At 47.3% G+C, this 16,269-nt stretch overlaps 1 protein-coding gene across 1 annotated transcript; it reads left to right on the forward strand.

Moving 5' to 3' along the window:
• On the forward strand, positions 1–1,413 carry LOC112183588. The gene is made up of 2 exons (XM_024321964.1): positions 1–336; positions 745–1,413. Exons 1-2 carry the CDS (start codon positions 1–3, stop codon positions 1,411–1,413), a joined length of 1,005 nt encoding a protein of 334 aa, XP_024177732.1.
• The last annotated feature ends 14,856 nt before the right edge of the window (positions 1,414–16,269 follow it).

Here is a 16,269-nt window from a genome sequence, read left to right on the forward strand (position 1 = left end):
ATGGACACCTTCAAGAAAGTAACGGGTAATAAGGGATTTGATGACGCAACGCTTTGCCACCTATTCAGCGAAACGCTGGATGGCGAGGCAATGAGTTGGCTTTTCGAATGCCCACCAGGTTCCATGGACTTATTCTCAGCTCTATCAAATGCATTTCTGTCAAGATTCATCCTCATGACAGACGGATACCACAACTCCAGCCAGCTATTCAGCGTCAGTCAAGGTGTTGATGAGTCGTTAAAGTCATTCGTCACAAGGTGGAGGACCGCCACATCAAGATGCCAGGATCTTGACAAAACAATGGTGCTGGCGACCTTCAAGCAAAGACTCCACATGGCATGTTTTCTGTACCACCTAAATTGTAATTGCCCAAATGCCACATATGACTACGTCATGAATGAGGCAGTCCTGCATGCCAAGCCGAATACAGCACTTATGGCGCCACACCACCACCACCACAAACTCCACTAAAAAAACCCCTAACCCGCCACATCCCAACCAGGAAATACCACCACCATTCCAAACATAATCACACCACCCAATGACAAGAAAAGGGAATGGCAGCAGGGTAATTATCAAGACAAGCGGCAAAAGGATCAACAATATCATAATAGGGACAACAGATCTTTTCACAATGTTCGCCGCGACAATCGCGACAACCGCCACAATAAGCCCAACACAAATACTCAAAAATTTGAAGTCTTTACAGTCTTAACTGCGTCATATGAAGAAATATATGACCAGTGCAAAGATCAAATACCACCACCACCCCCAAGAAAATTCACCAGAGTAGGAAAACCTAGAAACATCGGCAAGTGGTGCAAACACCATAAGGATAGCGGTCACAACACCAACGACTGCAACGCCCTCAAGACAGCAATTGAGTCGTTATCCCGTGACGGAAGGTTGGAGCAGTACAAAGTACGACAACCACCTTCGGTTGTCGCCAACGTCGAACCAGTGGGGCGGATCAACACAATTGAGGGTAGTGCTTTTATAGGCAGCCTATCACACAGAGCCAGAAAGCGTTATGAGCGCGCTAACCACCCAAAAGAGGTATTCAATATCCGTTATGACCAGTCAGCCAAAATGGCCAAAACAGGTTGGGGACCAATCACTTTTTCCGAGGAGGAGGAGCGAGGTATTCATTCACCTCATGATGACCCATTTCTGATAGATGCCGTCCTCGACAGATCGTCTGTAGGAAGGGTATTGGTGGATAGCGGGTCCGTTGTCAACGTCATATTTAATGGTTGTTACAAACAACTACAATGCAACAACAAACTTCTGCAAGACCACGAGCCGCTACTCAGTTTCTCTGGCGACGTAACCCAACCTTCAGGGTCAGATTATATGCCTTTATCGGTCGGACAATTCCCTACACAGCAGAAATACATACTGAATTCATTGTAGTAGATTGCTTCAGCTCATACAACGCCATTATCGGTCGCCCAGCTCTCAACAAACTCAAGTGCATCATAGCCGGATACATGCTACTCATGAAATTCCCGACACCCAACGGAACCGGATCTATCAGGGGAAGTCAGTCAATTGCACGAGAGTGCTATTCTACAACAGTGGCAAGATCAAGAGGTCGCCATGAAATTTTGACGGTAGCCAACACACCTCAGTTGACGGACAAAATTGACGACCCCAGGATAAACAAGACGAGAAGTATTACAAAAAATAGCTGGTCAATCCAGAGACATCGCTCCACACCATAAGCATCTCTGATGAACACCCAGAGAGAACTATTCATATCGGAGCCCAGCTCTCCCCAGAGATAACGGCTGAACTCACCCAGTTCCTCAAAGAAAATTCTGCAGTCTTCGTATGGTCGTACTCCGACATGCCAGGAATCTCTCCCGATATAATTCAGTATAAACTTGGCCTCAAACCATCTTGTTACCCCGTCAAGCAGAAGTGACGGGCATTCGACGAGGAGAGATATCGGGCCATCAAGGAAGAAGTTACCAAATTGCGCGACATAAACTTCATTTGACGGGTGCATTATCCACAATGGATCTCCAACATGGTGATGGTAAAGAAACCTAACGGAAAGTGGCGGATGTGTGTCGACTTCAAGCCTTTGAATAAGGCATGTCCCAAGGATAGCTTCCTGCTACCTCGCATCAACCAGCTGGTCCTCAGCATGATGGATGCTTTTTCTGGCTACAACCAGATAAAGATCCACCCCAACGACCAGGAGTGCACAACATTCACCACTGACAAAGGGTTATATTGCTACAATGTCATGCCTTTCGGCCTCAAGAACGCCGGTGCCACATACCAACGGTTGATGAATGCAAGAAGCACTTGGGCAAAATCATTGAGGTATATGTCGACGACATGCTCATAAAAAGCGTACGGGCCAGCGGTCATGTGGCCAACCTCCGCATCATCTTCGCTATCTTGTTAGCATACGGGATGCGCCTAAATCCTGAAAAGTGTTTCTTTGGTGTAACCGCCAGCAAGTTCCTGGGATACATAGTCAGTGAGCGGGGAATAGAGGCTAATCCCAACAAGGTGCAAGCAATCATAAACATGAAATCTCCAAAGAAAAAAGTTGAAGTGCAGAGTCTGCAGGGAAAGTTAACGGCTCTTTCACGGTTCATCTCTAGGTTAACCGATAAATGTCTGCCCTTCTTCAAGGCAATGAAGCGGTCCCACTGCAAAGTGGTAGATTGGACGCCCGATTGCGAGGAAGCATTCCAAAATCTGAAGGAGTATTTGGCTTCTGTCTCGTTACTCTCAACCAGGGTACCAGGAGAAACGCTATACATCTACTTAGCGGTATCCAAGACAGCCGTCAGCTGCGCAATTATCCTCATGGAGGCAACAGAAGAGTTGCCGGTATTCTATGCAGGCAGAGGAATGAACGGAGCAGAAATAAGGTACCCGCCACTTGAGCAACTGGCGTTAACACTCATAATGGCCGCCCGGAGGTTGCGCCAATATTTCCAAGCACATACAATCCATGTTCTCACAAACCAACCGCTAAAGCAAGTTCTCCAAAATCCGGAACACTTAGGATGCTTAAGCAAATGGGTAATAGAACTCAGTGAATTCGACATCGATTACAAGCCCAGAATTGCCATCAAAGGGCAGGCGGTGGCTGATTTCATAGCAGAGTTAACGGAACATACCGCCAGCGTAGTACCGGAGGACACCATTCAACACTCCGAGGACACATTGGCACAAAAACAATCACAATGGGATCTCTATGTCGACGGTTCTGCGTGTTCCAAGGCTTCCGACGCCGGTTTAATCCTCACAGGGCCGGGGGACTTAACGCAGAATAGGCTCTAAAGTTCAATTTCAAGGCCTCCAACAATATGGCGGAATACGAGGCACTTATCACATGGTTGTTATTAGCCATTGATTGTGGAGCAGAAAATGTCAACATCTTCAGTGATTCACAGTTGGTGGTCAACCAAGTCAACGACACCGTTCAAGTCAAAGACAAACAACTGGCGGCATACATAGGGTACGCCAAGACACTGCTCGGCAAGTTTAGTTTCTTCAACATCACGCAAATACCCCGCGAAAAGAATGCTAAAGCCGATTCCTTGGCACGCCTGGCAACAGCCCAACCACATCAAAGTCCCGCCGACACTAGGGTGGAAACCCTTGAAAAGCCCAGCATCACAAAAACTCTGGCAGAAATCTACACCATCGAGGTAAGCCCAAATTGGATGAATGAGATATTGAATTACAAGCGTGATGGTACATTGCCATCCGACAAGGTCGAAGCACGACGACTGGTAAGAAGGGCAACACAGTACAACATCCAAAGTGGCAAACTCTATCGCCAAGGGTTCACACACCCCAACTTAAAATGTTTAACACCAGAAGAGGGAAAACAAGTCCTAGCAAAAATACACGCAGGAGAGTGCGGTAATCATGCTGGAGCTAGATCGTTAGCTAACCGCACCATGCGCCAAGGTTATTTCTAGCCAACATTGGGCGATGACGCCAAAGAAACATCCAGATCTTGTCACAAATGTCAGCAATATGCAGATCTTCCGCATGCTCTAGCAGAACCATTGTCCATCATCATCGCGCCCTGGATTCACTCCATGTGGAGGCTGGACATTGTCAGAAAACTCCTAACCGCTAAAAGTCAGTTCAAATACATAATCGTAGCCATCGATTACGACAGTAAATGGATCGAGACTGAACCATTAACAGCCATCACAACAGCTAAAGTCCAGCACTTCTTGTGGAAGAATATTTACTGTCATTATGGAGTGCCCGACACAATCATTACTGACAACGGAACGCAATTTAACAATGAGAAACTCATCAACTTCACCACCAAACTAGGCACCAAGATGCGTTACGCTTCAGTGGCACACCCCCAGACCAATGGCTAGGTGGAATCCGCCAACAAAATTATAAAAAAAGCTGCTAAAAAAGAAATTGGAAGACAAGAAAGGCCTATGGGCTGAGAAGCTCCCGGAAGTGCTTTGGGCCATCCGGACAACGCCAACGGCGAAACTCCATTCTACATGATGTTTGGCACAGAGGCAGTCCTCCCCGTTGAGGTAACCCAACCTACGGCTAGGATTGACGGACATAACGCCACAACAAACATCGCCGGTGTCAACCTCGACAAAGATCTATTAGAGGAAAAACGAGACAAGGCCCACCTGCACAACTTGCAAAACAAACGGCGAGTGTCACGTTTTTACAACAATCGTGTGAAGGCCAGAAACCTACAACTTGGTGACTGGGTTATGAAAAAAGTCATACCACCGCCAAAAGCACTTCACCTAACCTAGGAAGGACCTTATCAAATCATAGAAGTGGTAAGCCCCGGCACATTTTACTTGAAAAACAAGGAAGGCGTCACATCCACCCACCCATGGAACACTCAGCATCTCCGCTACTACTATAAGTAGCGCCGCAACATGCCCGCGAGCATCTTCACTTAGCTAATTTTTGCAAAAGTTTAGCTAAGACAAGCTACCCTACGGGTACATTTTTTGTAAGAAGCTGGGTCCACCCAGTCGTCAATGAACCGAGGAATTATTCAAACCATTGTCCCATACATGCAAAAAAAAAAAAAAAATCAAGTCTGGCCAAGCCAACACCCTCACGCCTCAGGGCAAGGGCGATATATAAACATGTAACGGGTCAATCTTAATCCCTTTCATGTTTCATTGACGTTCAAAATTATGCCCGCCACAATCCCAAAGGTTTTTGCAGACAAACATCTACTGCACCAAAAGACAAATAAAGCAAACATTACATATTTAAAGCATATCGGAACTACCTAAACAAAGCACTATGTTGCATACAAAATCGCAACCAAGCAACCACGGTACTTGGTGTTAACGTTAGAATCCGAGGGGACTCTAGTTAGCTATAAATAAAGAGAGAGAGAGAGAGAGAGAGAGAGTGACACGAGATGTATAGTGGTTCACCTCCCGCCTTAGCGGGAGACTACGTCCACTTGAAAGCTTATACTAGTGTGTCGAGCCTTGCGGCCCAAGTGCATTACAAAGTGTGTAATGGAGTGTGTTGAGTTGTGGGAGGAGGCATTCCTTTTATAGATGAAGGAATGCCTCTCATTTACTTGTTCTTCGATGTGGGACAAGCAAAGCTACTATTCTAGTCTATTTAACATGTAGAAAGCTATGTTATGGGGGCATCTTGGCAAGGGCGGAAAGGTGGCTTCCCGGTGGCGGATTTGTGACTTCCGGATACCGCCGCGTAGCCTGAACATAGGGCTACACGATGCATGTCTCAGTTGGGCCTTGCCATGTCTTGTGGATGTCCCAAAGTAGGTGTTACTTATGCTTGGTGATGTAGTAAATACTCCATATTGTTGGAGGTATGTACAAGTCCCCGAAGTCCCCGAGTAAGAGGAGCTTCTTGGTTGGGGAGTTATAACCACGAAGTCATCAAGCATAAGTAACCGGGCGGCACGGAGCCCCTACAAGTCCCCGAACTCCGTAAGCAAGAAGGGACTCGTTAACCTGCACAACAAAGACAAAAAACAGGCATATGTAGAATGCTCGTTGCATTGGGCAACAAATGTGAGTTGCAATGATATGCGTTGGCATATATGAACGTATGGGGTGCGTGATACATGTTGATGTATACATGCGAATGGCGCCGAGTACGATCAAATATGACGTACAAACTCGAGAGCGCGTATGGTCGTGTGAGCATATGGATTGCATATGATAAATGTAAGTTGTATGAGCGCTGCGAAGGTAAACGTTTGTAATTCGTGAATGATGAATACGTGAACGCTTAAGTTTGTTTGGTTGTCGCTCGTGTTAATGGAACGCGAAAAGAATTCAATTTGTCACGGGCGACAGATGGTAGAAGAATTCAATGTTCCATTAACGTGTTGTGTGTCGAGTAGACATGAGTGCAAAGCTCGAGGATTGCCGGGCAGGCATGAGCGGAAAACTCAGGGTTGCCGGGAAGGCATGAGCGGGAAGCTCGGGGGTTGCCGGGAAGGCATGAACGGGAAGCTCGAGGGTTGCCGGGAAGGCATGAGCGGGAACTCGTGGGTTGCCGGGAAGGCATGAGCGGAAGCTCGTAGGTGCCGGGAAGGCATGAGCGGGAAGCTCGAGGGTCGCGGGGAAGGCATGAGCGGGAACTCGTGGTGCCGGGAAGGCATGAGCGGGAAGCTCGTGGGTGCCGGGAAGGCATGAGCGGAAGCTCAGGGTGCCGAGAAGGCATGAGCGGAAGCTCGGGGTGCCGGGAAGGCATGAGCGGGAAGCTCGTGGGTGCCGGGAAGGCATGAGCGGAAAGCTCGTGGGTGCCGAGAAGGCATGAGCGGAAAGCTCGTGAGCGGAAGCTCAAGGGTTGCCGAGAAGGCATGAGCGGAAGCTCGGGGTGCCGGGAAGGCGTGAGCGGAAGCTCGTGGGTGCCGGGAAGGCATGAGCGGAAAGCTCGTGAGTGGAAGCTCAAGGGTTGCCGGGAAGGCATGAGCGGAAAGCTCGTGGGTGCCGAGAAGGCATGAGCGGAAAGCTCGTGAGCGGAAGCTCAAGGGTTGCCGGGAAGGCATGAGCGGAAGCTCGTGGGTGCCGAGAAGGCATGAGCGGAAGCTCGGGGTGCCGGGAAGGCGTGAGCGGAAGCTCGTGGGTGCCGGGAAGGCATTAACGGGTAGCTCGACGGTGATGCCCTGAGGCATGAGCGTTGCCGTTGCTAATTATGCTGGGCTGTATGTATAAGTCCCCGAAGTCCCCAGTCAAGGAGGGTGTTCTTGCGGGTTGATACCAAAGCGTAGCTTTGTGCCGTATATCAGGCATAATTAGTGCGAGTGCGTCGTCCATCTAGAATTGGTTGGAGCGAACGCTTTTGCCCTTTCGGGTGGGCCCCTGCTAGGCCCGCCAGGGAGTCCCCCACTCCTGGCTATAGACCTCCGTATGGTCGGAAAATTGTTTGATGAGGGGAACTGCGCGGAGCAGAGGGTGTTGGGTAGCGAGCCCAATCTTAGATACCCAAGCGTCGGGGTTAACTGCCGGATCAATGGCTGCCGTGGGCTGTGTTAACTAGTCCCTAGCTGTTTTCTCGAAAGAGAAACTTGACTGCAATGTCGCGTAGCGGTCATTGTCATTATGAGGCGTTGCCTTACCGCTTGGCGGTTGGTCGTAGAACATAGACTCGTAAAGTTTGTATCTGTATGAAAAATGATAAACACATAGAGCAAGTAATAATATTTTGTTTGTGTCCCATGTTTATTTAATTGGGTTGCAATTAAATAGGAGCATGGCATATGTGTCTAGCATGTACTTGTAATGTGGATGCTAATATCATTTTTGCATTTTTGTAGGCATGCTTAGAGATCGTTTGAGATCGGTATATGAAGCATGGCATATCTAGCATGTGAGGTCTAGAAAGTGTTACCAAATCTACGAACTGTTGTAGGCATGCTTAGGAGTTATAAAAGCATGGCATTGGCATGGCACTAGCTCAAATTGAGAGAGCGTAAAAAGTAAGATATAGTTACTTATCTTATGCCGATTTGGAGTGAGTTGGAGTTGGCATTGATATGAGTACCCAAATCATGTTGGAGTTGTCCAAGCATGACGCTTCATTGCTTTGGCGGATAAAGTGTTCCAATAATGTACGTCAACTTGTAGTTGCGGTTGGATGCCTGTTGGGTGAATGTGTGGAACAGAACCAGCCCAGGTCTCTTGAAACAACCGTAGTTGAGTGTAAAGAGAAGATTTGCAGGTGTGCCCAGTGAAGTCTCTATGAGATTCGTGAATATCAGCATGCTAATCCAACGAGTATCCGCTGAGATGGTACCGGAGACTTTAACCCAAAAGGTGAGTCAAAGCAAGAAGGTGATTCGAAGAGGTCTGGCGGGTTGAGTTCGCCGTTTCTTGATTAAGCTTTGCCCAAATCTATGAAGCTGTGCATGGCAGCCCGTCGAAGCCTCGGTGCGTGGCTGATCAATCACTGACGGATCATGTTTGTCGGACGAACCTCTAGAGGACGCCTGCTGCCTGGTGGCTATAACGAGCGAATGAGGAACTTTGGGTGCCAAGGTCAAAGGCTCTGAGGGGGGAGGCTTGATGCGTTATCGAGGGATTGCTCATATTAAGGCCAGTGGTGGTGGCCAGCGGTGAGGTTCAGCGGTAGTGAGGCTGGCGGAGCGGGTTTCATCAGCGGAGCTGAGCTTTTGGCAGCGGTGCGGAGCATTCGACGGAGCCCGGTCAGCGGTGGCTGGAGCTCAGCGGAGCTGGAGTGCAGCGGAGGAGGTCCGCTGACGGATATTGGCGGAAGGAGTGGAAGAATATGCCGCTGGATGCGCTTAGCGGAGGATTTCTTGGCGGAATCTGTTGTCGGACTTGGCAGAGCTGCCAGGCCTGGCGGTGAAACTCAGCGGAGAAGCTTGGCGAAGGTTGCCCAGCGAAAAATTTTCTCCGGCGAAGCCGCTGCTGTTGGCGGTACTCTGCTAGTGGTGGGATGACCGCTGGGAATTGGTAGCGGTGCATAGTGTGGCGGAGAACACTTATTTGAGTTCGGCGGAACCGAAGCCTGGCGGAGCCGGAGCTGTGATGGAGACCGAGTTTGGTCGAAGAAGTTGGACGGAGCTGCAGTTGGGTACGCAGCGGCGCTGCAGAAGTTCGGCGGAGCGGGGGTTGCCGGCGGAGTATGAGCTCAGCGGAGGCCTGTAGTGGGCGGAACTTCGAAGTTGGGCGGAGTTATCCAAAGCTTGTCAAGTTCAGTTGACGGTGATGAACCAAATGGTTGAGTTGGTAGAACTGAAGCTTGGCGGAGAGGATGGCTAGCGGAGACCCAGAACTGCGCTGTGACAGACTTGGAGGCCGGCGGAAGATTCGTGCCGGCTAGCGGAGCTTCCTAGCGGAGCGGTTGGAACCAGTAGAGTGGTTGCACGGCGCTGAGGTTGGGCTCGCAGAGGTGATGCTGCAGAGCTGCAGTCGCTGGCTGGTGTGGCTAGCGGAGACGTGCAGCAGGAAATTGCAGCAGAAGAAGAAGCTGGGCGGAGCGGGAGAAGGAGAGCGCTGCACGTGGGTGTGGAGAACAATTTCTTGGGTGTCCAGAGAAATTTTTTGCCGCCCAATTTTTTTTTTTTTTTAGGTTCAGCGTTGACCGGCTCCGCCGGGCGTTGACCAGCCATGTCGGGCGTTGACCGACCCCATCGGGCGTTGACCAGCCATGTTGGGCGTTGACCGACCCCGCCGGGCGTTGACCAGCCATGTTGGGCGTTGACCGAACATTGACCAGCCCATGCGTTGGTGTTTTGATCAGTTTCTGCAAGTTTTGACCACTCCTTGGGCGTTGACCAAACTAGCTCTGCGTTGACCGGCCCTCAAGGTGCAAGTTACCGCTAAGAATTTCAATTATATAACCCAAAGAAAGAAATTATTTTGAACTTGGTTAAGATGACTTAACTCAATGGTAAGTGACGAAGCCTTTGTGTTGGCTTCCCACAGACGGCGCCAATGTTAACGTTAGAATCCGAGGGGACTCTAGTTAGCTATAAATAAAGAGAGAGAGAGAGAGAGAGAGAGAGTGACACGAGATGTATAGTGGTTCACCTCCCGCCTTAGCGGGAGACTACGTCCACTTGAAAGCTTATACTAGTGTGTCGAGCCTTGCGGCCCAAGTGCATTACAAAGTGTGTAATGGAGTGTGTTGAGTTGTGGGAGGAGGCATTCCTTTTATAGATGAAGGAATGCCTCTCATTTACTTGTTCTTCGATGTGGGACAAGCAAAGCTACTATTCTAGTCTATTTAACATGTAGAAAGCTATGTTATGGGGGCATCTTGGCAAGGGCGGAAAGGTGGCTTCCCGGTGGCGGATTTGTGACTTCCGGATACCGCCGCGTAGCCTGAACATAGGGCTACACGATGCATGTCTCAGTTGGGCCTTGCCATGTCTTGTGGATGTCCCAAAGTAGGTGTTACTTATGCTTGGTGATGTAGTAAATACTCCATATTGTTGGAGGTATGTACACTTGGGAAGGCAGTTACATTAAAAATCCCACGTCAACATATTTTAACTTTGACCGGCCTGGGAGGCAGACCCCAAGGCACGATCACCACGGTGAAGTTTCTCCACAGTCGAACGAGAAGCCATCTTTTTCTTAGCAGCTTTACTTGTCGGGGTCGGAGTCTTAGAATTGCCATCAAATAGCCGCTATCTTTGAGCTCCTTAAAGTTGGCGGACGCACCTTGTTTACCAGCATCCGTTAGGAGTGCCTTGAACTCTGCTGAATTCTTGAAAGCGTCAATCGCCTCTAGACACACCATCTCTTTTTCATCCTCCGCCAGTTTAGCCATCTCCTCTTGCCTAGCTGACTGGAAATCCGCCAACTCTTTCTCTTTGGCGGTAAGAGCCTCTTGCAACTAGGCGATAATATCTTCTCTCTCAGCTTTCTCCTTCTTCAGGACCGCCAACTCGGCATTACGGTTGGCAATCGTGGCAGTATCGGCGATGGTCTTATCCACGGCACGCTTGAACTTCTCTTTAACGTCGAGAAGCGCACCGTCAAGTTTAGCAATGTCCGCAGCGGTGGCTTTATTCTTCTCCCTCTCGGTCGCCAAATCACGTTGTGCCTGCAGAAGTTCTTCTTTTAGTTTACGCTCCTCCGCTGAACCTTGGTGAAGGTAAAGCTCGTGAGCACCCTTCAAAATCAGATCCAGGGATTTCTCCAGCTTTGACGACGCCGCTGGACGAGGAACCCTCGCGTCACAACCAAAGACAAGACGCTCGCAGACCTTGTGCAGGAAGGCCTGTTGATTGGCGGGTGCACTTTGCACTAAGTCTACGACAGGATTGTCGGAGACAAATTTTACTCCGACATCTCTATGGCCAACCGCAACATGTTTCTCCGCCACATTCCTCTCTCCAACCTTCATCTTCTTGGAGGAATCTGACGGAAGGGTAGAAGCGACAATCTTCCTCTTCTGCGGTACGCCATACCCCCTGCTGTTTCATCCCTACCGGTACCACCAACAGTCCTTGGACCGACATGTTTTGACCCCCTGATGTCGGCCCCTACTTTCATTGTCTTCTCCCTCTCACCTTCACCCTCCGTTATACCTGCTTCCCCGACAATAGTTGTCACCTTCTCCTATGACTTGTTAGCGGGTACCTCCAAGGCAAACCCCGTATCCTCCTCATCCTCTTGCTCACTCTTTCCCGCCACATTTTTTCCTTTGCTCCCTGCTTTGTTCTTCTTCAGATTGGCGCGGTTCGAGTGTAGCGAAGCCTTCAAGATCTGTGCTAATTCTTCCACCGTCTTTATCTCCCTTGTTTGCCGATCAAACAGTCTGTTTCAGCACTTTGGCCGCCTCGTCAATCATAAAATTGACGTAGTCCTTAATCCCGCCAATATCAGCCATCGCTTTTTTAAGAACTTCGGTGGTTCTTTTGTTCGTACGAATAGTGACTACAAAGGAAGGCATGACCACCGTCACTTTTCAGACAAGCTACACATCAAGTCACAATCTGAATAAAATTGGTTACACTTACCAGGTTCCCGAGTCAAGCGTAGGCGGATAAGTAGCGACCAATGCGAGAGGACGTGAAGATCTAAGCAGCTTTTGTGCTCCCAACAGTAGTGCACCCGACACATACGCTGTCGTTCAACGTCCGTCAACTTCGGTCTCCAACCCTTTGCAGACAAAGACAAAATATCACATAACAACACAGCCGTAGTAATACAACATGGCAGCGTAAACAATAAGCAGGAAAGCAAGTATCGCACTCAACACAAAAAAAAACAACAAATCCTCAAGCACAGACAACAACCTTTTATGGCTTGGAACTTTGAAGGAACCACGGAACCTTCGCCCCATTCGGCCTCATGTCAAACTCCCAACCTTCCGTGGAAACACACACAACAGCCCGCCATGTTGTGGAGGAATCAGGCGTATGTTCCAAAAGTTTCAGGGCTCCAGGACGACGAGTTAGCTTAACGGTCCCGCCACATTTTTTCCTCTCGTTATAGGTCAACTCGTAGAAGAATAATACTTCAGCCACTGTCGGAATTTCACACCCCGACAAATCCCACAAAGCGGTCAAAGCCAATAACATCTTCCACATGTTTATCGACACTTGACCCACCTCAACATTCAATTCATGCAACAGATATTGAAGGCTGGGAAGTAACGGCAGCTTCACCCCATGATTCAGTATGGCTTCATGAATAGCGGCATAGCCCTCCGACAAGTCAGTAGCCCTCTCACCTTTCTCAAAAGGCCGCAACTTCACAACCTGGGGCAACCGAAACCTATCTTTCATTTTCTGTATCTTTCACCACGACATAACGAAGGAGGCTCGTCTACTCCCACACCATCACTAAGAACCCACGAGAAGCTAGTAGGCTCGGAACTATGACCTTCATCTCCAATCTCAACCCCATCGTCACTTTGTCTAGAGACGCCGACACTTTCTTCTCTACTGTCGGATATATCCTCCTCCCTGGTACGACGAACAACTTCATGCTCCTCACTCTGACGCGCTGCCATAGGTGACGGCCAAACGGTCTGAAGGGGGACAAGATCCAGCAGTTCTTCGGAACTATCCCCTACAAAGGAAGGACGACACAACGAATCAATAAAACCCCTCTCCGACAAATTAATCGATGACACGTCCGACTCTTCACTACTCGAGATATCGATAACGTCCGGCATACCACGAAAACAACCTAAACCTAGAAGTTGGTAGCCAAGCCATATCTAACCCTACCCTAGGCCATAAACAACAGAACTCAGTCAAGAACCGTTACCTCCAAATCCCAGAACGTAGCCGAAAGGTCCCAGAAAAGCCAGAAACTCCCAAACCCTCATACACAAAATAAAAACCCGTACAAACAGAGCGCAGGCATTCACACAAACCAGACCAAAACAAGAACACAAAAAAAAAACCCCCCAGAATCAGAACATACCTCCAATTCGCAGTAGCAAACGTCGACGAGCAACGAAACAAACCAACCGCAGGAGGAATCCAACCACGTTCTTTTCTCTCCTTCAAACCTTTCTCTTTCTTTCTCTCCTCCACTCAATCAACGCAATTTGCAATCCTTTCTCTCTAGCTCTCTCACTCAAAAAATAAAGCAATCGGACAGAATAGAGCAAAGTGAGGGAAGTCGATATCCTTTCCCCCTTACATACAAACTCTGACAACAAATCCCGACCGTCTCCAAAAAGTAACCGTCCGCCATGATCACACCACGTACCCCCACTAACCGAGACGATGCCTCGGTAAAAACGACGTGATCATAAATGCAACATTTATGATGAAGCGACAACGGCTGCGGAGCGATGTTGCCGCACACGCCATTCCTATCAGCAGCCCCCACGTGTCACCTGCAGTGTCAGAAGATCAAGCAAAATCTGGCCAAGTAGCCCCAAATACATGCAAAAAAAAAAAACAACACTGCCATGAGCCTTTTTCATTTTGTGAAACTTAAGTCGCTTTGTAAATTTTTTTTATTAAAAAAAATTATAAAAAAATACTCTTTTGGTGACTTAAGTGATTGACAGTATAATAGTTGAGTGACTAAAGTGATATATTTGAAACTTCAGTGACCAAAGTGTCAAATGAGTCATAATTGAGTGACCATTTGTATAATTCTCCCTAAAAAAAAGAGGAGTTTGAAATTCTATTTATTATAACGGCTATTTGAGCTTGGACATGGCGGGAAGTGTCAACCACCCGCCCCTCTTCTTTTAAGAATTCTGTTATTATATGTTACGGGAAACACTATGGCATCCCTTGATAAATAAAAATCATAACAATCGTTTGAGAGAACATTTTAAAAGAATAAAGAAACGTACAATGTATTAAATAATTTTCGTTAAAAATCTAAAACAATACAAGTTAATGACGTAACGTTGCCATACTTGGCCATCGATTAGTTGGCAATGAGAATTTGATATGTTGAATAAGCCGAGAATCCCAAAAGAGTTTGATAGATCAAGACAATGAACTGGTTGCACCGCTTGTAAACAATCACTTTCAAAGACAAGTTGAGAACAACCCATACTGATGCTGTTGGCCAAGTCAATACTCAATAGCCTCCCTAAAGAAATAGATAGAATGCAAAATCCAAACCTATACAAGTATATAGTAACATATTGTATCTGAATTGTCATAACTTTTCTTTTTTTGTCATATTGATTTATGAGGTTTGGCGCATATACAGATGGGGAAATAATTATGTACCTAATTTCAGCTTAAAAATTGTCCACTTGATCCACTAACAATTTTTTAACCTCATTTACCTAAAACACTCTAAGAGATTATTTCCCTAATACCCAATTAATTCTTTTTTTATTCTTTTTATTTATTTTTGGGACTTTTTTGCCCTCTCCTTCTTTCTCACTTAGAGAGAGAAGTCATCCTCCACCTTGCTGTGCTCCGGTGACCAGTGGCTGTCTGCGGTCTCCGGCGACCGATGACCGGAGTCCTGTGTCCAGTGACCGGAATTCGACAACCAATCACCGAAATCCAGAATTCTACTGCCGGACTGGTGATCGGTTTTCAGCGTCTGATTTTATTACCCCCAATAATACTTAGTAATCATATTATTTCCCCCAATAATCATATTATTGCCCCCCAATAATCATATTATTGCTCCCCAATAAACTTGTTATTATGGATCAATAATTAGTGAAAAATGAAGATGTTTTGAATTTTGAAAGTTTTCGGAGGTTTATCTAAATAAATAATCTTATTATTGTCCCAATAAACATTTTACTGCCTTTCAGTAATCTTATTATTGCCCACCAATAATTATATTATAGCCCTCAAGTGAATTACAAAAACTCCCAAAATCAAAATGAATATACTACAGACACAATTGATCAATTTATATGTTCAATTGTACACGTTCACTTTTTTTTTTTCCTTCCTCATTCTCGGAGCTCAAAGTATACAAAAAAAAAGTGCTCTGGGCACCCATCGGATTGTGAGGCCAGCTGGTTTTTTTCTTCGGTGCTTCCCCGAAGGCATATTGGAGGTCGTGACTAGATTGGGAGGCGGAAGATGCGACCGAGGGTTGGAGAATTAACCAATGATTGGTTTATCTCAGGCCGGAAGACTAGTCTGGTCGTGTTCGTCTTTCTCGGTTGGAAGGAGTGGTTGGGGCGTGGTTTTGTAAGGGCAGCGGAGTCGAATCGGGCTGGGATCGGAATCGGATCCCTGTTGGGTTTGAGTTGTGGCAATGGGCGTTGGATCGGTGGTTTGAGTGACGGTAGAGCTCGGAGGTTCAATTCGGATCCGGATGCAGTGCTCCGATCTTGGGGCTAGCTTGGGGGTGGGACCCATGATGGTTGAGATCGTCTCTGATGGCGGTGGAGACTTGATGGATGTATTGGCCCGAAGCCGGTGGTAGGGCACTAGAGCTGCAATGGCAGAGAGAGAGAGAGAGAGAGAGAGAGAGAGAGAGAGAGAGAGAGATATATATATATATATATATATATATATATATATATATATATGAGTGTAATTTATAAATTAAAATGAGGGCAATACTATCAAACACTGTTAGATTGGGTAAATGGGCTAAAAAACTCTTGCTGGAGTAAGTGGACAATTTTTAGACTAAAATTAGGTAAGTGGTCACGATCTTATCTACTGTGTATTTTTCTTCTGAATTTTCAAAGATGCTTATTAACATTCAAATATTCTCTATTTACCATAAAGTTTGTAATGAATTCAGTCCTATTAGAAACCAAACCATGGTCATTGTCCAGCCCCAACTTGGTTGGATAAACTTAAATTCTTCAATAAGGAACATATATATTATGCCAGATTGC

Source organism: Rosa chinensis, chromosome 2, assembly GCF_002994745.2.
Source record: "Rosa chinensis cultivar Old Blush chromosome 2, RchiOBHm-V2, whole genome shotgun sequence".
Taxonomy (NCBI): domain Eukaryota; kingdom Viridiplantae; phylum Streptophyta; class Magnoliopsida; order Rosales; family Rosaceae; genus Rosa; species Rosa chinensis.

Bases quoted from the DNA above. Each gene is read 5' to 3' on its own strand.
- LOC112183588 (XM_024321964.1), top strand. From the start codon at position 1: ATGGACACCTTCAAGAAAGTAACGGGTAATAAGGGATTTGATGACGCA. The intron at 337-744 runs GCATGTTTTCTG...ATATATGACCAG, and splicing joins TCAAGCAAAGACTCCACATG to TGCAAAGATCAAATACCACC.